Raw genomic sequence first — 23,077 nt, forward strand, 5'->3', positions numbered from 1 at the left:
ATTTTCCTTTTAATATAACTGTGGATATTCTCATTGCCTATATAAATATTTCATTATCTATAGCAGTCCTTTTTTAAATCCTGTTAAACTTCTGGCCTCAATGGTATCTTGTGACAATGAGTGCTTAACAACTTAAACAAGACACAAAAAAGTACACCACCTTGGCTTCTGCTTGATGAAATGTGATTACATACACAGCAGGCAACCTATGAAACTTCACCTACTGTGCAAAATGGTGGTGCCTGTGATCCAAGGGAGGCCAGGTTCTTTTGTTACTAGTACTTTGCATAATGTCATGGCAAATTCATGTCCTACTATGGGATGCTGCATAATGTAGTGGGGGGGGGTTATACTGATGATAGACTGGTGAGTAAAAGTAGGGTAAAAATGGGAATAGATATAGGTAGTGGGCATTTTTAATTGTGGATTCCTTTTGTAACTGGTACTAGTTTTCTCGGTACATGGTTCCTCAAGTGTAAATATTGTCATTAAGATGAAATAGATAATAATGGACTACTTGAAGCATGTGGCTTTGTCTATACTAGATTCCTCATTAAAACTTCCCATACTGCTACCACCAATGCACCTTCACTGCTGGGAGCCCTAGACTAGATTGGCCATTGGCATTTTAATCACAGTGTCATCTGACCCTCTTCAGAGAAATCCCCTCAAGGCCAGTATGGGGTTGATGTAGGTCCTGCAGAGTAGATCCCTTGACCCACTATGCGCTCTCTGTAGGATTCAGGGGAATGGTAGCTGAGTCCTTTTTCTGCACGGGAAGAGGAGAAGTGTGTATGGGGGTCTCCTTAGTATATCAGACTTGAGGATAGAATTGGATGCCTTGTTATTTCAGCCCATAGATTTCCCAGGTGGAAATATTCAACCATTACTTTATATTTTAAAGCTGATGGCAGTTTTGCCTGAGTAGAGAATGCAGTGTCATTCCTTTGGACTGTGATCTGGCATTTTGTCCCTTCAGCCTATTGCACTGCATTATCCAAAGGAACACGCAAATAAAGAACCATCATTTTCAGGCAATGCACCAGAACTTAAAAATAAATGTACATGTGATTCCAGGTGGAAAAGGGGAGTATGACTGTGGTCCTACTGGCTTAAATAAGTACAACACATGCTCAGTCTCGCATGCACCTGCAGAGTATTTCATTCAACACCAGCCTACATCATCATCATCATTATCATCATTATGGAACTGACCAGAGATCCCAATCAGGATGGGAGCCCCATTGGGATAAGCACTGTACAAACATCCAGGAAGAGCTGGTTTCTGCCCCAAACAAATTACAATCTAATATAAAACAATAGGTTGAGTGTAACAAACAACTGGAGTATGAGGGTAACAGTTTTATAACTGTGTGCTTACATAGCTATCCAAAACTTGATGGTCCTAAATCATAACATATTTTTAAAATTATGAAACAACAGCTAGATTCTCCATAAGTTAAGGTTGCAGCCGAGTTTCTGTTTAAAGCCACATTTTGCCACCTCTAAGTTCTAAATGCACAAAAACAAAATCAGCCTTGAAATATAAAAACTTTCCAGAAATCACTAATGTTCCTCTACCTAGTTACTAACATGCTCTTGGTTACTTGTATTTCAAAATCTTGTAGTGAGGCATAACAACTTGTTGAAAGTTTTGGAATACATTCTTCTATCTGATTGACTGTGACGAGTTTGTCCTAATAAGTATACTATAAACAGTTAATCTTACCTTTCTCATCCACTGCTCGATTTATATCATATATCCAAGCATCATCCTCCCAGATCCAACCAGGAGGACAGGTAATCTCACCAGGTGGTGCAGTTTTTTCTCCATTCTTTCAGGTAGGAAAAACCCAAAGGATTAATATTTAAAAAATGCACATGTAGCATAACCATATTGCAAGGCTGTATAAGAAGTTGGTTTGATGGGTTCAAACCACCCACTCTCAGCTGCAACTCAGGATGAAGCAAATATTTTGGTAATAAATAGCTGGTGAAACATCACTGTATTCTTCTGTACTAACTTGTTTTAGGACACATATTTTCCTAAAGTCAAAATAAAACGTTAGACATTTCAAAAGCCCATCATGCAGTGGAAAATTAGGAAAAGGAGAGCAAAATAGCTCACAGCTAAGGAGAACTCTTGTAACCAGAATTTTAAAAAATGAAAAGTATTAATTTATAAGAATCTCACCACATCTGTGTAGGGCTCCTCAGCTGCTTTCCATTCTCCTGCAGGATAACGACTTTCATTTTGGTACACTTCATCTGTAAACTCACTATGACCCGCATCAGCGTCAGTCAGCAAACTGTGAAGTCAAAAGCAAATATATTAGCAAAGCAAATCGTTAAACTACAATTACTGAATAGAACTACTGTAGAGTGTGTGCACATGTGCATGCATACAAAAAATTATCACCATCCTCCAATGGATGGTGAGTCTATGTGCCAAAAGCCCTATTGCTATTAGCAAATGGAGATATTTCTTCAGCCGCAGTGGCAGAGGCCTGTTCTTTTGGAGTTTTATTGCACTGTTACTGTGAAGTTCCAACTATCCATAGAGTGCACTATAGACCACATAAAGCCTTCTTTTCCTAGAATTTCCCACCATTGCTATCTAGACCTGCTTTGAACGCTCTCAACAAGTGTATATATGTAAACATATAAAATACTAATGCATATCATATGAGAACACATGTATTTCATATGTACTCATATAAAATATAAACAATTCTCACATCAGAGTTTTCTTTCACATTTTCTTCAAGTCTTTCGATCACTTATGCCGTGTAAATCATGGGTATTTTTCAAGCCTATTGTGTCCATTTACACTGCACTAAATACAATAGTACAATAGTGCTGGATCACTGTTATAGTTGAATGACTGACAGTCATAATATAAAAAAAAAAATCTACATTTCCCTGAAGACTACCTACGAGCTACACATGACTACACATCAGCTAACTTAGGCTAAGGAGGGGAAAGGCAATTAAATGGGCTGCCACCTGATTCTTTTGTCACAGCTAGTTTATTTGTTCATTAAAATGTTGCTGAAATGCATCCAATATCAAACTTTTTCATCCACATTACAGTACTCAAGTTTCCCAATTTTTCAAAAAAAAAAAAAAAAAGTTAGCTGTATTGTGAATTTGGACTAACTTGACTTTTCTCCACCTCCTATGTGTGACTGAGTCTAAAAAGAAAGTCAAATATTTTACTGATTTTTTTTAAACTATAAACATGATAATTAAAAGCTTACTAATTATTTCAGATAAAATAAATTTTTCCGGTTTTAATTGCCTGTCAGATTCGATTTCAGAAAAGACTGAAATTTGTTTTGTAATGCCATCTACTGGTCAAATACAGTTACGTGCGTTATTTTCTGTCTAGTGGAAGAGATCAGGCATAATTGTTATTTCATATTTTTACAAGAGGCTTTTCTCCTTTGTCAGCTAAACTGTTCTCAGATGTACACTTATTGTTTTTCTGCATGTCATAGACCATCAATTGAAAAAATGAATCTTAAAATCATGAAGATTTAACTGCTAAATTTTAAGAAGGACTCAATAGCAGGTCTCTTCTGTTGTACAGTGGCAGACCTCCTATGCTTGCTCACTGCCAGAACACAAGAAGAAAAAACAGAGGTGACATTCTTAGCCCTACTGAAATCGATGGGAATTTTTGGGCCAGAATTTCACTATTACACTATTACAATTTAATCCATTCTATCTTTGTGTATGTGAACATGCACTGTTATTAGGCTGCATCCCTTCAAAAAGCAAAATAAATAAAAATTAAAAGCCCCATTGGATGACCTCCCCATCTAGATGCTGATTTGTACACAGTGTAGATATGATGTAAACTGGAGGTTTAAAATGGACTCCACTGTTAGCTGAAATTGGAAGAAGCTTTTGTTAAACAGACAGCCACCTGATCTATCTTAGGTACTTATATGGCTGCATCGCTGTAGGAATCTGAGCCCCTCACAGTCTGCAGTGTATCCTTAGTGTTCTCTCAACACCTCAGCTGTACTTCCATGTTACAGATGGAGAAGAGAGGCACAGAGAGTTTAAGTGACTTGCCCATAGTCACACAGCAAGTCTACTGCAGAGCAGGGAATTGAAAAATTGCAGCAAGGTCTGTAGTGTCCCAGGCTGGTCCCCTAATGACTGGAAATCCTTTCTACATGTTCACAGCAGAAGGGTCATCCTTTCTTCTAACGATGTAAACACGGATTGTACTGTTATTAAATAGCTTTGGCTGATTGGCTAACTTACTTTCCTTCTACAAAAATTCTGTTTAAAACCTGCCCAACCCCACTTAAACCCAAGAGATGAATTTATTCTGCACATTCTGAAAATAACTAGGAAACATTGCAAACCCCTTATTGCTGTTTGATTGTGTAGGAATCAGAAATCTGACCTTCTTTCAGGATCAACCATCCATTCTCCTTCCCACTCCCAGCCCTTAGGGGGCAAAAAGAATTCTCTTTTCAATTTAATTTTTCCTGTGACATCAGAAAACTTGTGGCGACCGACTAGTCCTGAGGTGCCCCACTTTCCAAACATAAGAGCCTGATTTTCATACTGTTTGAGAGAAAAGAAGAAAAGAGCACTTTAGAGTCCAAAGAAAAGCTCTTAGGAAAATACAAGAATATATTTATGTAATCGTTACAACTCAAACATTCTACTATATGAGGTCCATATGTGAAATCAAAGGACCAATCTATCAGATAGAAAATATAGGTAAGCTCAGGGCCGGCACTTCCATTAGGCGACCCTAGGTGGTTGCCTAGGGCGCCAGGATTCAGGGGGTGGCATTTTGTGCGCTCCCCATGGGGCGTGCAAGAGCTTTCGGTTCCACTCTTGTTGAGGCGCCGAAGAAGGACCTTCTGCTGACGTGCCGCGGAAAACAGCGGCAGGCAATTGAGCAGCTCAATGACTGTCGCTGTCGCCTGTGGCATTTTGGCGGAGGGTCCTTCTTCGGCGGCGCAACGGGAGTGGAACTGGAAGCTCCCATGCGTCCCGTGGGGAGCGCCCAAAATGCCGCCCCCCGAATTCTGCCTAGGGCGCCAGAAACTCTGGCGCCGCTCCTGGGTAAGCTAGCCTTATAAACACCATTTATGGTGCACCATGTAAACAGAGATGGGTCACACTGATTTACCAAACCTGTCCATGTTCAAATCCAGACAAGTAGGTCAATCAGGCAAAATATTTGTTCCTTCAAACAGCTGGGTGCCACTCTATTTCATGTCATTATTCATTACTAACCTCACAAAGTGGCACTTAGTGACTGGCAGAAGCTAAAGATGGTGCTTCAGAACATGATGTTAAAAATTTGTCTCAAATACAACTTTTCATATAACTAACAGCATCCTTTTCATGCTTGAGGGACAGCTCTTAGTAAATCCATTGGAGCGCCATATTTTCATACTGTTTCATACTCCAAACAGAAACAAGTAGGGGTGCTATCTCCTCTATATCTGGCTGTCTCCATCTCCTACCACATTTCCTCCTCACCCCTACTCTGCCACTGACAACTTCAAATGATCCCTTCATCTCTTCCTCGTACCCTCCTCTCAGTGCCTCTTCAATGCTGCTCTGTCTGCAGTGAATCCCTTCCCAACCTACATCCCCTCTTCATTCAGATCTACAAACTTACTGCTTCCATGCTGTCTACAAGAGACAGCTTCAACTTTTTGGTAAATACATTTCCATTATAATGAGAACATGTACCATACATTAATCCCTGCATGATCTTGTTCATGTAAACCTTGTCCTTCTCCGTGAACCCTTCTTTCTTTTGTTGAGTCACATGTAAAATCGGATTATAAATTGATCAGGGCAGGCATGATAGGACTGTTTCTGATCTTACACCAGGTTCACACGCTCACGCGTCCATTGTCTTTAATGGAATTATTCTTGATTTACACTGCCGTATGTTGAATCAAAATTTGATCCTAGATTGGTTTTGGTTTTGGGCTTTTTAAACCCCTTCCTCCTGTAAAATTCCTAGAAAATTTTTGGATTACTGCACAAATAGTAAAAACTTTGTCCCATAATGATTTGTATTTTATACGTAAGAAATCATGGATTTTGACATTCACCTTCTATTTTAAATTACTTTCACTACAGGTGCCTGAGTACTGCCAACTCAACTAACTGTAGCGATGATGGCTACACAGGCTGCTGTCGTGATGTCATATAAGCAGTGGTTCAGCAACTATACAGATGTTGGTGTCCATTACTGGTTCAGCACATTGTAGCCATTAGTAGGAAGTGCACGCAAAGGATGCCTGAAGCTTATCATTAACAGAAGAATAAAATTGTTTCTTGGATGAGTCTAGATTCATCTGTTATTTTGGTCTCTACGATTACAGCATACCGAGAAGGCTATTTCAAATATTATCCACCTAATTTTTACCACCCCATTATACGTGGTAACTCTTAACACTGCCATGTTATGATATGTTCTCTTGTAATTGGAATTTGCTGGGTTTGCCTCAATTTTCCTGTAGTGTTTGTTTCAGTGAATCTTTCTGCTCCTGTGGAACCATTATTAACCAATACAGCCTATGCTCATCTATTCTCTGCTCAGATATGAACAAGCAATTACTGTTAAAAGGTTCTTCACATAGCAACATGCTATGGACCAGATTTTAATCTTAATTATACCAATATAAATCTAGAATCACTGTACTGAAGTCAGTGGAGTCGCTCCAGATTTACACCTATCTAATCAAGATCAGAATCTAGTTTTATGAGTTTGTCAGAGGCATCATCTGGAAGAGATGTTGGGTCTGATTCTCCGTTACCTTGAACCTAATTTAGTCATTTATATCTATGCAAAATGACACCAGTAATTCAGGTCAGAATTTCAGTACATTCCAGAGTAAGTGACAAAGTTTCATGTGAGACTAATATATTTAACATTAGGAGGCATACCATTTCTGCAAAAACACTGAATGTTCCTTCTGCAAAGCTATTAAACTTCTTTTCAACTGCAGTCAACCCAAGCCAAATGTTAACTCGCAGCTGCACTGGAATTTTGGCACCTTTGTTCTTGTCCTGTGGGTACTGGAATATGTAAAAAGAATAGTTATCCTAGACAGTAAATGTAGGTTTTGAATAAATGTACATAATAGCTCAGACATATAGAAAATAATACATAGCTTATCCGAATACTCCTGCACTGCAGTTTCCTGCTTCAGTGGTTACTTCAAAATGTCTTTATCAGCAAAACCCCTATTGCTTGACAGATATTATCAGAAAACATCCTAAGAGTAGAACCTCACCCTTGATTTACTGGCATGTAAGCAGGGCCGCCCAGAGGATTCCGGGGGCCTGGGGCCATCGGCGGCAGGCGGCTCCAGTGGACCTCCCACAAGCGTGCCTGCGGAGGGTCTGCTGGTCCTGTGGCTCCGGTGGAGCATCCGCAGGCACGCCTGTGGGAGGTCCACCGGAGCCGCGGGACCAGCGGACCCTCCGCAGCCATGCCTGCGGGAGGTCCACTGGAGCCATGGGACTGGCAAGCGGCAGGGGGCCCCCCGCGTGGCGAAATGTCTAGAGACAGCCCTGTTTGGTGGCTGGGGGCCCTTCCGTTCTGGGACCCGTTGCTGAAGTGCCCCGAAGACCCGAGGCGGGGGCCCCCTGCTGGCGAATTACCGCCGAAGTGGGACCCGCCGCTGAAGTGCAGCCCGCTCTTCAGCGGTAATTCGGTGGCAGGGGGCCCCCGCCGCGGGTCTTCAGGGCACTTTGGCGGCGGGTCCCTGAACGGAAGGGCCTCCCGCCGCCGAATTACTGCCGAAGACCGGGTTGCACTTTGGTGGCAGGTCCCGTTTCGGCGGTATTGCGATGGCGGGGGCCCCAGAGCGGAAGGACTCCCCCGCCAGCGAAGACCAGGAGCGGAAGAAGCTCCGGGGCCCGGCCCCGCAAGAGTTTTCTGGGGCCCCCAAGCGAGTGAAGGACCCCGCTCCAGGGGCCCCGAAAAACTCTCGTGGGGGCCCCTGCGGAGCCCAGGGCAAATTGTCCCTCTTGCCCTCCCCTCTGGGCGGCCCTGCATGTAAGAGCTAAGCATAGGAAGATTGTTGCTTAACTCCTTTCCTGTGTTTCCTTTCCAAAGTCTCACACACTAATGAGTTTGCCTCTGTCCAGTGCTGAGAACAATTCTAAGTTCATAGTTCAGCACTGGTATTAGTATTTCTTTGTCACAAGAGGCTTGAAATGCAGAGGTCAGAAAGAATGTTTCACTCAAATAGGAGCAAGGGTTGTACACAGTACACAGGTATTTCAGGTTCTGGCTGAGCCTTTTGGGTATGGCTGTCCGTTGTTTCTGCCAGTTCTGGCTCGCTGGTGCCCTCTGGCGTTGAGTTTGAAGATGTGGTTGCAATTGCTGGTGCTGGTTGCTGTTCCAGTTCCGGGCCTGGGACTGGAGGCGCTGTGGCTGTTTCAGTGGTTGGCATGGAATCCGGGTCCACTACTTCTGTCTGGGTCTCTGGTAACACAGACAGGGCGTCTGTGGACGGCTCAGGAACAGGAATGGGTCTGGAGGCTTGCCTGGTTTGGCTACGTGTAACCATTCCCACTCTCTTGGCCCGCTTCACCTGGTTGGCCAAGTCTTCCCCCAGTAGCATGGGGATAGAATAATTGTCATAGACTGTAAAAGTCCACATTCCTGACCAGCCTTTGTACTGGACAGGCAGTTCAGCTGTAGGCAAGTCTACAGCTTGTGACATGAAGGGGTAAATTGTCACTTGGGCCTTTGGGTTGATGAATTTGGGGTCTACGAAGGATTGGTGGATAGCTGACACTTGTGCCCCCGTGTCTCTCCACGCAGTAACCTTCTTTCCGCCCACTCTCAAATTTTCCCTTCGCTCCAAGGGTATTTGAGAGGCATCTGGGCCTGGGGATCTTTTGGATGATGGTGGTGTAATGAACTGCACTCGGATGGCGTTCTTTGGACAGCTGGCCTTGATATGTCCCAGTTCATTACACTTAAAGCATCTTCCATCTGATGGGTCACTGGGTCGAGGTGAGTTACTGGAGACTGGTGAGGTGGAAGAATAGTGTGTCTGTGGCTTTACTTGGGTTGTAGGTGGGGTTTTTGGCTGCCCTCGGTTGTAGGGTTTATGGTCAGCGTGCCCTCTGGGGTATTCGTTCACCTTGACAGTAGCTTTCTTGCTTTCTGCCACTTCCATCCATCTGGCTCCAATCTCCCCCGCCTCGGTGAGATTTTTGGGTTTTCCATCTTGTATGTACCGTGTTATGTCCTCAGGAACACCATCCAAGAACTGCTCCATTTGTATGAGGAGGTGCAGTTCTTCCAAGGATTTAACATTGTGTGCTGATATCCAGGCCTCATAATTTTTCCCAACGTAGTAGGCATGTTTGGGAAATGACACATCTGGTTTCCACTTTTGGGTTCTGAAACGGCGACGGGCGTGATCCGGGGTTATCCCCATTCTGTATCTGGCCTTGGTTTGAAAAAGTTTATAGTCGTTCATTTGCTGCTTAGGCATTTCAGCTGCCACCTCTGCTAACGGTCCACTGAGCTGTGGCTTCAATTCTACCATGTACTGGTCTTCAGGGATGCTGTACCCAAGACAGGCTCTTTCAAAATTTTCCAAGAAGGCCTCGGTGTCATCACCTGGCTTGTAGGTGGGAAATTTCCTGTGCTGTGGAACAATCATTGGCGCAGGGTTGTTAGGGTTGGCTGTGTTTTGCTTAGCCTTTTCTAATTCCGTGGCCTGTCGGTGGGCTTCCCTCTGGAGTTCCAGCTGTTTTTGGTGGTCTGCATCTTTGGCTGCTTGCTCTCTTTTGTAGGCTGCCTCTCTTTCTCCTTCTCTCAGCTCCATCTCTTTTTGTTTTATTTCTAGTTCCTGTATTTTTTTTTCATATCTCGCCTGTGGTTGGCGTCTTTGATTTGTTCTTCGGCCTCGATTTTTGTCTTGTTAGGCATGGTTCCTGTTTTCTTGTGTTGGGGTGCCCTCCAGTGTTTGTTGTCTGAACTGCAGGTTCTCTATTGCCTCCTGGGGTCTGCCTAGCAACAGTGCCTTTTTCCCTGTCTTCCTCTAGCTAATCTTTTCAATGTAAAGTAAACCAGAAAAACCACTTTATTTGCATGTGTATTGTGCTGGTAATGACTCTCAATGGGAGTGCTATTGTGTCACAAAAGACCCTTTTGTCACAGCTTAATGGTTACTTGCTTAATATGCAAGCCAGAAACGGCAAGAGAGAGTAGAGAAAGAAAAAAAAATTCTCTCTGGTTCCCTTTAAAACCAAACTGTCTCTGCTTAAAAGCCCCTAGCAGAGAAAAGAAAAATATAATATTCCTACTGGCTTCTGGATTCTATCTTTCCCACAAATGCTGCCACTCATGTCATAACCTAGTCCCAGATTTGGACCTTAGCGTCCAAAATATGGGGGTTAGCATGAAAACCTCCAAGCTTAGTTACCAGCTTGGACCTGGTAAAGCTGCCACCACCCAAAAAATTAGAGTGTTTTGGGGCACTCTGGTCCCCCCAAACCTTCCCTGGGGACCCCAAGACCCAAATCCCTTGAGTCTCACAACAAAGGGAAATAAACCTTTTCCCTTCCCCCCTCCAGGTGTTCCTGGAAAGATACACAGAAACAAGCTCCGTGAATCTAAACAGAGGGATTCCACCCTCCCCGTTTTCAGCCTTGGAAAACAGAAGTACCGAGAGGTAATCTCTCTTTCCCCCCTCACCCAGAGGGAATGCAGAGTCAGGCTAGTAAATCTGACACACACAGATTTCCCCCTGACTTCTTCCTCCCACCAATTCCCTGGTGAGCACAGACTCAATTCCATGGAGTTCCCCACTAAAGAAAAACTCCAACAGGTCTTAAAAAGAAAGCTTTATGTAAAAAGACAGAAAAATACATAAAGAATGGTCTCTCTGTATTAAGGTGACAAATACAGGGTCAATTGCTTAAAAGGAATATGAATAAACAGCCTTATTCAAAAAGAATACAATTCAAAACACTCCAGCAACTATACACATGTAACTACAAAAAAACAAACCTATCTTTTTGTACTTACAACTGGGAAACAGAAGATTAGAAAGCAGGAAATAGAGAAATCCTTCCCATAGCCGAGAGGGAGATAGGCACAAGACAAAAGAACTCAGACACAAACTTCCCTCCACCCAGACCTGAAAAAGTCTGGTTTCCTGATTGGTCCTCTGGTCAGGGGGTTCAGATTACTTCTTTCCAGGTGAAAGAGACATTAACCCTTAGCTATCTGTTTATGACAATGTTTCACTCAAATAGGAGCAAGGGTTATACACAGTACACAGATGGACACACGCTGGAAGTTTTAAGGTAAGAGATTGTCTACACTGGGAAATTTACTGGTATAACTATACTGATATATCAGTATAACTATAACTCTCTGTGTGAATACTCTTATCCTGGAATAAGAGTGCCTTTTTCTGGTTTAATTGACTTTCAAAGAGACAAACTTAACCTGAAAAAGTCACTCTAATTCTGGAATAAGGATGTGCACCTGGAGAGTTATACCAGTATAACTATAGCAGTCTAATTACATTGGTATAGCTATGTGGGGAGATTTCCTTAAGACAAGTCTTAAGTATTAGGTTCAGATTAACATCCAAAAGTTTGAATATTTATTAGCAGCTTCTCTGAATTATTCAAATCCCACCCAGTAAGAGTCCCTCGCCACGAGAGATCCATCCACATGCCTTCTAGCAGCATCAGCTCCTACCTACATTGGCAAAATAACTGGATCACATTTCTGAACTCTTGGATAAGGTTCTAAGCCATGGACCAGAAGCTGATTCTGATTTTCTGTTACAATGGGTTTTTCTGTCATACTCTGTGTGCTGTTTTGGGGAAAGCATCTGCAATTTGGCTCTTTGTGGCTGATACCTCGCACCTTGAGTCTTATCAATCCACCACTTCAGAATTCTTACACCTCTCCTGTGCCACTGTCAGATTGCGCCATACTGTATATCCTGCCAGCAGCTAGCTACTTAGGCCGCTGTCACCCACTCACAAGTTTTTCTGTCTCATTTTGTAACAAGTTGCACTAGAAATGTCTTTCCCTTATGCTACAGATCCGAGGGTACAATATGGCCCTATGCCTCTTAATGGATGTAAACATGCCTTTCATGGATTTAACTTTTCATAAAATTAGCTAAGGGAAAAGGTCTGATGTTAACAAAAATAGAACGTTTTTAAATTCCAACTGTAGTGTTTAAAGTGGCATAATGAAATTATCACAGTACCTTTAGAAAGATGGTCTGGGTCTTTCCACAGTATTTACCAGATGCTTCAGTACTTGTAGTAGAATACAAAACCTGGTGTGCGGGAATGTGGGCATAAGCTAGTCTCTTCTCTCCCCGGATCATCCAGATGATCACATCAGGAATACTGTTTTGTGGCTGTTTTTTTTTTTAAAGAGAAAAACGAATCAAAACTATATTCTGCAATTAGCAGAATTTCAAACTAATCCAGTGTTTGGAGAGCAAAAACTGAAATCCGGCATCTTTCAGGGATTTATTTAAGACAAAACAGAAATATGGATTCATGATACTAATATATGGGAGGAAATTTTCTTTTGCAAATAATTAAATGTCATACTGTTCTGAGATGATGATAAGAAAAAAAAACAAATAAGTCATAAAAAGATTTGATCAAGAAGCTGGAGGTATTCTATGAACATATTCAGTCACAAATAGTTTATAATGAATATTCTAGGCTAGATCCGTTGGCCCATTATGTCCCTTTTGTGCTACTCCACTGTTAAGGTATTCTTGGCCTGCATGGAGCCTAAAGTCAATGGGACTTAAAGGCTTTCCTAAATAAGAATGGACTTACACATGTGCTTAGGCGCTTTCCTAAATCAGGGCCTGAAAGATGAAATAATTGTAACAAGAACTTTAGCAGGACCTAAGTAAACACCCTGCCAGCTTTGTGCTGCCCCTTATACACTTCTGTTGGCTGTGTGCTAATTGTGAGTCTCAAACTGGTTATCATGGTTTTTTACCAGTGATTTTTAAAATTAGCAATGGCAAAGAGAAGATGAATATCGCTATAGATTATATGAAAACAAATTAAAAGACTAGCTCATGTGAAAGCAGGCATTGATTATGGTCTAAAGTTATTCAAGGGATTAAAACAAATTAGAATAACAGGTCTAAACAAGACACGAGGAGTCATTCTTCCGCTTTACTCTGCGCTGGTTAGGCCTCAACTGGAGTATTGTGTCCAGTTCTGGGCACCGCATTTCAAGAAAGATGTGGAGAAATTGGAGAGGGTCCAGAGAAGAGCAACAAGAATGATTAAAGGTCTTGAGAACATGACCTATGAAAGAAGGCTGAAGGAATTGGGTTTGTTTAGTTTGGAAAAGAGAAGACTGAGAGGGGACATGATAGCAGTTTTCAGGTATCTAAAAGGGTGTCATTAGGAGGAGGGAGAAAACTTGTTCACCTTAGCCTCCAATGATAGAACAAGAAGCAATGGGCTTAAACTGCAGCAAGGGAGATTTAGGTTGGACATTAGAAAAAAGTTCCTAACTGTCAGGGTAGTTAAACACTGGAATAGATTGCCTAGGGAAGTTGTGGAATCTCCATCTCTGGAGCTATTTAAGAGTAGGTTAGATAAATGTCTTTTAGGGATGGTCTAGACAGTATTTGGTCCTGCCATGAGGGCAGGGGACTGGACTCGATGACCTCTCGAGGTCCCTTCCAGTCCTAGAGTCTATGAGTCTAAGTCCAATTTAAATAGGCTTCTATAGCTGCTGACCCACAGAAATTCTGGATGCACAAACTCTAAGGAAATGTGCAATTCTGGGATGAAAGTAAAATATTCTCCCTCTTTAGGAAAGCTCCAGACAGGTTCATTAGGCAGACAGTGCTGCCCCTTTATCTAGATTAGATTCAAGTCTCTGGGTCTTATCCTGCTACCCTAAGCCAAGAAAAATTCTCAGTGAAGTCAACTGCAATTAAAACCTTTACATTAAAATACATTTTAAACATATTCCCAGAAAGAAGTATTTTTCATCTTCTGAATTTTAAAATTACTGGGTGGAGAAGAATGGACGAAGGTTTCTTTTAAGCTTGAATCTGGTGTATATGCAGGCCTTGTAGTTTTTTTGCAGAAACTGTCCTTTTAAACCAACTGAATCATATGTATTTTGAAGTACTGACCTCTTCGGTCAATTGCATTAATTTATCCAACCAGTCTTCGATTTCTGCCAAAGTTGCCTTCACATCAGTAGCGTCATTTCTCATCCTTGTTGCTGCCTCTAGAATGCGTTTGAGAGACCTGAGGCGCAGGTTTTGTATCTGTGTGTCAAGGACTGTGACATTGGATTTGGCTTCTAAGAGGGGAAATGGCTTACTGAAAAGAGAAACAAAAACTTTTAATAATATAAATCTTCCCTCTTAGCATCTAATTTCATTAAACAGCTGTTTGAAAAGCATAGGTGTTCATACTTAAAGAAAACATTTAACTAAGCCCTATAATATTATATATCATCACTAGTATTTCCCCATGGCGACAGAAATAATAGAAATCCATCAGATTATAGGGTCCAATCCTGCAGACACTCCTATTGGGCCTAATGCTTACTACAGAGTTTAAGCCCACTGAGTGCAGGTCTAGTCTTATAATAAGCACTACCATAAAACAGTCTTAGATAGATGTAATTTCTTTTGCTATACTCTTCAGTTTTTCTACATATCAAATTAAGGTAGATGAGTCATGCCTAGAAATGGATTTCAAAGGTGAAATCAACATTTTCAAACTAAAGTTAGACTCTTTTCATTGACTGAAAGCTGTGAGTGCTCGGTAGTTCTGACAAGTAACCCACTTACACTGCTCTACAGCCAAAATGCTTCTGAAATAAATGTCGTCCAACTTTACTAATTCTGGGTCACTGAGAACGAAAATGATGCTTAAAATTGTTGATTGGCTCTAGTTTTCAAGATATGCTATTGGGTCAGTATATACGACCCTTGACTTGGGAATGGCGGAGGATACGTGAGTTATAAAGGGAAGGGATCTCAATTTAAAGCAGAAATGACTAAAATACATCTTTGACTGGATCTATGAATAAATCTATGACTGGGTTTGGACAGTACTTGCTTTTTAGGCAAAACAATGAATGCTACAATCTGAAGCTGGTATTGCATCATACATGATCTGAATTGCATCCTGTTATTCCTAGAAGTCATGGATGATGCAATCATAACGAAGCTTACATCACTCTGCTGAACAAATTGTCCTATATCAGCTCTAGAAATCATACAGTGTCGTGTTCTCTTATTTGTCAGTGTTTGATTTTGCAAAGGGACACATTTCTGTTTAGCCAAAGTGAGCAGAGATGCCTCGTACTTGTGTGAACAGTGCAGATAACTTCTGCTATGTTTGTGGTGAAGTGACTTTTGAATCACAACAGCGCAGTCTAACGACTATGATTAAGAAAGCCTATCACCTTTATTTTGGCTGCAAAACTGGAGGTCAGGACAAGAGGTGGGCCCCACACATATGCCGCAACACTTGTGCAACAAATCTTCGCCAGTGGTTGAACAGGAAAAGGAAATCTATGCCTTTTGCAGTGCCAATGATTTGGAGAGAACCAACAGATCATACCAGCAATTGTTACTTCTGCATGGTGCCTCCAGTTGGGAAAGGTGTGTCAAAGAAGAAAAAGTGGACTGTGCATTATCCAAACATTCCATCAGCTATACGCCCAGTACCCCACGGAGAAGGACTGCCGGTTCCTGATGCAGCAGAATCATTCTCGAGTCAGACGAGGAAGAGGAAGAGGATGAAACTTCTGGTCCTGAACATCAATGTCACAGGATCCACATTTTCTCCCATCCTCCTCCTCTGAACCACACCTCATAACACAAGGTGAACTGAATGACCTTGTCAGGGATTTGGAACTACCCAAGAGTAAGGCAGACCTGTTGGGCTCCAGACTACAGCAGTGGAATCTCCTGGCAGGCTATCAGGGCAAATGGAGCCCATCAATGCTTGCAGACTCTTGCTGGACAGTGACAAGAGATGCTCCATTTAATGAATACAAGAGACAAGCCAAGAAGCGCCGAGTAGACACTGAATAGGACTAAACTATGTACATAATAGTTTTTTGCCTTTTGTTTCATAATAAATTTTATTTATGTAACCCTTTTGCTGATTTTTAAAGTGTTACATAAACAGGACAGGTGAAGTATTATCATGTAAAGCAACCATAAACAACACATGAAAAGACCTAGGTTTACAATTTAAGATTAAAACTCTACTATCTACACAATATACATAGACATAAAATGTAAAAACTTAAATATCTTAGAAACAGTAGCCAATCAGTTGTTTTAATTGTCATATTTGAATTCAGCACATCAAAATACATAATAAATATCACATTTTATCTCTGAAGCAGACGACTTCTCAAAAATTGCAGACTAGTGTTATTTAAGTATCAATCTAACTATGAAGTTATATAACTTCCAGGCACTCAAGTTTGAAAATTTGCACCAAAGTCCACTGCATAGAAATTGGTGAGACATCAGGGCGCACAGTTGCAATGAACATAACTGGGAAATTCTACCGTAGAACAGCATACCCCAGGGGAGACAGTGATTGCACTGATTTGTTAAAGCAATAGATAGCTTTTCTGAGGTCTTCAAATGTATTCCTTTTACAGGAGCTCCTTGCTACTCAGTTCATTAAGGTACATTTAATATGGCATAAGAAGCAGCTATTTTTCAGAGCATTTTCTTGAGCGGTTGGTGAGATTGAAAAGACTTACTACTCTCTGAGTCTGAACCATGTAATCAGAAACCAGGGGCACAAAAGCTCTGACCATGCAAAGCCTTAATGCCGGCTGTATTGCATACTATCGTAAATAGTCCCATTACCTGGAATGTAAGTACTACACTTGGTAATAGGTGTTTGTGGGATGGGGCCTAAATTTAATAGAACTCAGGCTACACCAGATACCTCCTGAAAGCTGCTGCAGATTTCAGATTTATAAAGAGCCTTAAAGCTTGTGGCAGATTTCTAGTCACTTAAAATATAATGTGACAAGGAAACATCATTTACAAATACAATATATGGAATTATGTTTCTTAATGCAATTCATAAGTTTATTGTAAACTCTTTAGTGACAATATGTTTGTACAGCGCCTAGCACAATGGGGCACTAACTTATTTGATGCCCCCAGGTGTTACCACAATAAAATTGTTTAATAATATGTTTAATAAAGCCAGGGGAATTGTTTGAAAGAGCATGTGTGTGCGCACAAGTGTGTGAGAGATTTTTAAATATATATGAAGTGGATGTACCCACACTTTTCATGTGGTTGTAATGACGTGAGACTAGGATTGGTCCTAGTCAGTGTGCTGCCCTAAATGAATTTCAATATGCCAATCCCTTTCTGCTCATCCATTTTTCCTGCCTCTTATTAAACATTTTACTAGGTCATTTAAATTTCATTTAGGAATTAAAATTCCTATTAGTGATTTCTTATTAAAATGTACTATAACTCCATGTGTTGGTTCTTCTCTTTCCCTTCCCTTCCTTACTTTTTTCACTCCACTTTCCGTATATCTTGGTGAATCTCTTCCTCCCTCTTTTTATGCTTTCTCTGCAATTTTTCTAGTGTAAAATTCTTCCCTCTTTTCCACTTTTTTCGTTTTCCTGGTTTTTTATGTTGTTTTCTCATCAACTTTATCCATGACTTTTCAATCTCTCTCTCCTCCAGTTCAGTCTCTCTTCTCTCTCATACTGCCCATTAATATCTCTCTCCTTTCTTCTCCAATCCCTTCTCCCAAGTTAAGAAATTATTCTACTCCAAACAACCCAGCTCAGACACTTATTGCTCTGTCTAAACACGCACAACATACTGACTCACTTTCATTCCCTCCCAGGAAAGTCATCCCATAACAGAAACTTTTGAACAGATTTTTTGTGCCCTGGCATCCAAGGAGAAACTGGGAGTTCTCCTCTCTCCACTCCCTATAAGTGGGGCTGCTAGAGAAGATTCTTTTCCCACCTGCCCAAGAAAAAGAGCCTCTATGGAAGACCTTTCTTCCTTCTCATGGTGAGAAGCATAGGTGCCTTGAACAGTTGGGCCTCTGGACTGAGTGCATTGATCAGGGCTCAGGTGGCTCTGTTTGGTGTAGTGTCTGACCAGGTTGAACTAAGTTCCAGCCATCTGTCCAGCATCAGCTCTGCTGGGCCACTTCACAGTAAACACTGTTTTCTGTGATGTCACCCCTACAACTCAGCCCTTTGGAGAGAAGACAAGGCTAGAATTTTCAAAGGAGTTTAATGGAATTAGGCACCCAAATCCTATCATCTTTCAATGGGATTTAAACACCTAATTTCTTCAGGCACTTCTGAAAATCTCAGTCTCTGAAGTTATATCAAAACATGGGTAACCACACAGCTAACTGATGAATTCCAGCAATCAGGTACTAGACTGTATTACTCTGAGATTTGCGCTTTGTCCTAATAACATGTACCAAAAAAAAAAAATTCCTTCAACTACATTTTTACAAACTATCTGAGCCCATAAAGGAGATGCTGATATTCCATAACAACAAAACATCCCCAGTAGACAACAGCTGAATGTATAACACCATAGAAGCCAAATTACACTTTCAGAGTGTGAGACTATGCGTGTGTGTGAATGTGAGGAGACGACAAAGGACACTATATAGCCACAGTTTCAAGAATGACCCGGCTCAACAGATTTTTTTTAAAGTGCTGTTTCATTATTGTTGATTATTAATATAAAATGGAACGATAGGGCAAAAGAAATGGGTTCTAAGGTGATTTTCACATTGCCTTATCTTCATGGGCTTTGAATTATGAGTTATACAATAACTTTTACCTTGTATCTTCTATAAGTTCATCGATCAGCTTCAGCCATATCTCTGCCAACTGGTTTTCAGAAACTTTAGCCTGTATTCCTGACTTTAGGGCAGCTATGTTGGATTGCTGGAGTGTTTAAAGAAAAGGCGCAGAATATATAAACTTACATTCTGTTATTAGTTTTAATGAGAGTTCTGCTCCTACATTCAACAAAACAGCATTTATTTTGCTAGAAAAACCCAAAGACCACAAAGAAAGATGTTCAGACATAATTCATATTTAATAGCCCTGATCCTGCATTCCTTGCAAAACTGCTGAGAAAGGAATGCAGGGTTAGGCCCAATATGCTTAACAGTACATAATATTGCACCTATGTACCAATTAAAATGCCTCCTATGGCCCTATGCATCCCCTCCTGTATAGTTTACTCCTTCTTCTGGCAGGAATACACTGCAGGGGAGATGGATGTCACTTCCCAGAATACAGACATACTCTGCTTTTGCAGCATTAATGCATGTCCTGGAGAGCAAAATGTGTGCCAGATTCGGTTCTGGAATTTGCTTTTAAAGCCCTCCTTTCCACTCCATCCCTAAATCTTAAATTCACACAAATAATTTAGATGGAAAACATGAAAATAAAATAAAAAGTCCTGAATCACTTACCAGTCTTTCAGCCATGGTTAAGATTAGGTTCACTGGGTCTAGTCGATGACTTATGTCCTCCCAATAGGAAGTTAGTGTCACTACTGGCTTTCTGTTTACCCATGGCAGGTAATAATAGTAGTTACCTGATGTGAAACATTAATGTGTTAAGAGTGGTTTTTGAGAGAATGAATACATAGTTTCAAGTCCTTAGAAAGTATCATCCTTAGTTATGTTGGAGTAGTATCTAATTCTGTGATTAGTTCCATTGATTTCAGTTGGCCTATTCAGGCAGGCAGATATTATTCAGTGAGAAGATGGCAGAATCTTGCCCTCATTTATCTAATAGATTTATATTTTTCAGGTAAAGTAGTGTCTCTTGGAGAATAAGCATTTGACTTGAATAATTAGAAAGTCAATAAGGTTTTTTTTTTAATCATATGATAACATTTTTACAATAGTCTCTCCAGTAATTCACTTGTGAAAGTAGCTTTATATATTTTTTTTCTTTAAAATAAAAATGTTTTAAAATTTTATGAGAGCAAAATTATTTGCTTTGTCTAGTAAATAAAAAAATATGAAAACAACCTAAAGTGTGCAGTAACTAAAGTAAAAATTAAAAGTATTTTATGTTACTAATCAGTCTAGTCTATCTGCTTTTAAGATGCCAATCACTTGTCTAAGCACTGAACAACAGTTGTGAAGAAAGCACAGAAAGTTCAAAACAGTATTTTCCTCTTTCATATCCCTAGTTTTTCTGTGCTTGTGTTTATAATTTTTTTTATTAGTGCCCAGGACCTATTGACTTCAATGGGATGTATCAACCCCAAATTGGACAGGTTTCATGTGTAACTAATTACAATATATCAGAAGATATCAAGAGTAAATACAAATTTACGTATTACTTTCAATCATATCTTCAATAGTCTTTCAACAAATCAAGGTTGTTGTGATCCTAAAATTTGGTCAATAAACAGATTTTTTTCCAAAAGAGAATTCTGTATCTTTATAGCCACACTTCTGTAGCATACTTACCATCAAATACAACACGGCTGTATTGAGTTGTTGATGCCAAAGGCTTACAGGTAGTGTCAAACTTGTTCCCATAATTACCAATGCTAACCTCAAACTGGATAGCCTCACCAATATCTTGCAGCATGGTAGCAGAATGAAACACAGCAGAAAGGCTGAACTTTCGTCTGCGCTGATATTTCTGTACAGTATTACAAGAGTTTTTGTTTTAATTAATTAACTGTGTGTAATGTTAGAGGATTAGAGAAAAGTAGTAGTATCTACATGGAAACAACATCTATCTTAATACTTTTACACATTTCTGTGAGACGCACACACACACACACACACACACACACACACACACACACACACACACACACACACACACACACACACACACACACACACACACTCCAAATAAACAGAGGTAAAAACAGAGATGTGTAATAAAATAATACATTTGAAATAGTAAAGATTTCTTAAATCACAATTTCTATGCTGGGAGGAAGGGAAAGTAATTTTTGCAGCCATATAATCAGTAATTTTTGTGGGGAGGTTTTCTGATTGTATTATTAATGACACGAATAAATAAAGGATTTCATTATTACAATTTTAGTAGGTCATGTAATTCTCCAAAAACAGTAAAACCAAACATTTTGCATCCATACATATTGACAAGTGCACCAGGAATTACCTCAACAACCAATACGTCATCACTGGAGATCGCCTCTATCTTTTTATTCACAGATTTACTGTCAAGTATTGTAGATAGTTCAACTAGGATTCTGCCTCTGTAAGCAACTCCTTCATCCTGTAAGAAAATCACACAAAATTCTATAACTAACTGCTGGCCAACAAAATTGGAGTTGAAAGCCTGGCTCCCTTGAAGTTAATGGCAATACTGCCATTGACCTTAATGAGGTCAGGATTTCACACAAACTTACATAATTGAACAAATATAAAATAATCATGGACTTTAATTTCTATTATAAGTGAAGAGCAAATATATTTAAGAAATAAGAAACAGTAAATGATAGAGACAATGTTTTTGAATGTTTTATTCTGGACAGCACCAAAACCATTGGTATTAAGCAAATATATAGACTGGATTTGTAGAGTAATTGAAAACTACTGCCCCTTAGGTTGAAGAAGTGGCTACTTTGGGACATATATACTACAAGCATCAAATGGGTAATTACTGCCCACTGGAGATCACATTGTAGCCCAAAGTAGATAGGTTTTCCTATAAGTTATATCCTTCAGCCTCCATACAATCATTAATCCTTCTGAAGTTACATTTTAATCTTAAGTATGAGAGGGGTAGCCATGTTAGTCTGGATCTGTAAAATCAGCAAAGAATCCTGTGGCACCTTATAGACTAATAGACGTTTTGGAGCATGAGTTTTCGTGGGTGAATACCCACTTCGTCGGATTGCATCCGACAAAGTGGGTATTCACCCACGAAAGCTCATGCTCCAAAACGTCTATTAGTCTATAAGGTGCCACAGGATTCTTTGCTGATTTTAATCTTAAATGACCTGCCCAATCAGCTGCTTTCTGTTGAGGCTTTTGTATATTAGTTCTTAGGATAATATGTCCCTCTGTTTTAGACAACGACAGAGCTTCAGCAGTAATACGGGCTGCTGTGCAGAGCAAGTAATGGCCATGGTCCTCCCCACTTGCAGATCTTTTGAGATCCATAAGGAAATCCCATAGCTCTTGGAGTATAAAAGATATCTGGAGAATCTGCAAGGGACCCCATGCCCTTCGCAGCATATCTATGCCAGCACCGCTCTCTGAGAAACTATTTTACCAGTGCCTCCCATTTGACCTGGCCCCAAATCATTGTCTGAGGGTGGGCTGTAGTGTCGGTATTTTTATTTATATGAGAAAATCTTGTTGGTTTTCCAAGGGATAATGCCACACAGAGAGGCTATCCCTAGCCATGCCTAGTCATAAACCCCTTTCCAGAATCCCAGATGTCCAAATGTGCCTGGCTTGTGTGTACAGGCTCTGTGGATAGGAAGCAAGGTGGGAAGATGATACCATGTTGGCTCAAACCTATCTCTGTGTCAGATTTTGGAGATATTTTCTGTTTCTTTCATCCCATCTGTGGGGGAAATCTAGTGGATGATATATGGCACTTAGAGAATTATTTCTTGGGAGTGGGCAGATGTATCAAGATCTATAGGGAAATCTCATTGATCTTGGGGCATCTGGGGAGAGCAGGACATTTTCATTGAGGCTCAGTGTCCTTCCCCACCCTCCATCTGATCCCCATCTCGCTTTCCCATGACAGCATGTTTTCCTCACGGCAGTATAGCTAATCAGCAGGTCTCACTCATGCTCTTTAGCCAGTGCTCCACTCCCCTTTGTGTGAGTGTTCAAATATGCAGAAGGGGAGATAGTTCAAAATAATGTTGATAGGTTCAACCTTCTCTTATTGCTACAACATCACTGTGGGATTGGATGGGACACTGCCATGGAGAACAGCCATATCAAAATACCTATGGACAAGGGGCTTCTATTGGACTGGGAAAAGAGGTTCAAT

General features: G+C 40.6%; 1 protein-coding gene across 2 annotated transcripts in view; it reads right to left on the reverse strand.

Annotated features, from left to right (window-relative positions):
• MYOF (myoferlin) overlaps positions 1-23,077 on the reverse strand; it is a 123,852-nt gene that overhangs the window by 33,188 nt on the left and 67,587 nt on the right. For both annotated transcript variants that reach the window (XM_030569066.1, XM_030569065.1), the window contains 10 exons: positions 21,221-21,337; positions 20,548-20,725; positions 19,534-19,658; positions 18,891-18,997; positions 14,190-14,382; positions 12,267-12,422; positions 6,946-7,077; positions 4,424-4,587; positions 2,195-2,309; positions 1,730-1,835 (listed from right to left, as the gene is read on the reverse strand). In XM_030569066.1, the coding sequence (XP_030424926.1) occupies positions 1,730-1,835; positions 2,195-2,309; positions 4,424-4,587; positions 6,946-7,077; positions 12,267-12,422; positions 14,190-14,382; positions 18,891-18,997; positions 19,534-19,658; positions 20,548-20,725; positions 21,221-21,337 (1,393 nt within the window). The remainder of the gene's footprint in view (positions 1-1,729; positions 1,836-2,194; positions 2,310-4,423; positions 4,588-6,945; positions 7,078-12,266; positions 12,423-14,189; positions 14,383-18,890; positions 18,998-19,533; positions 19,659-20,547; positions 20,726-21,220; positions 21,338-23,077) is intronic.

The sequence above is a fragment of the Gopherus evgoodei genome, chromosome 7 (assembly GCF_007399415.2).
Source record: "Gopherus evgoodei ecotype Sinaloan lineage chromosome 7, rGopEvg1_v1.p, whole genome shotgun sequence".
Lineage (NCBI taxonomy): Eukaryota > Metazoa > Chordata > Testudines > Testudinidae > Gopherus > Gopherus evgoodei.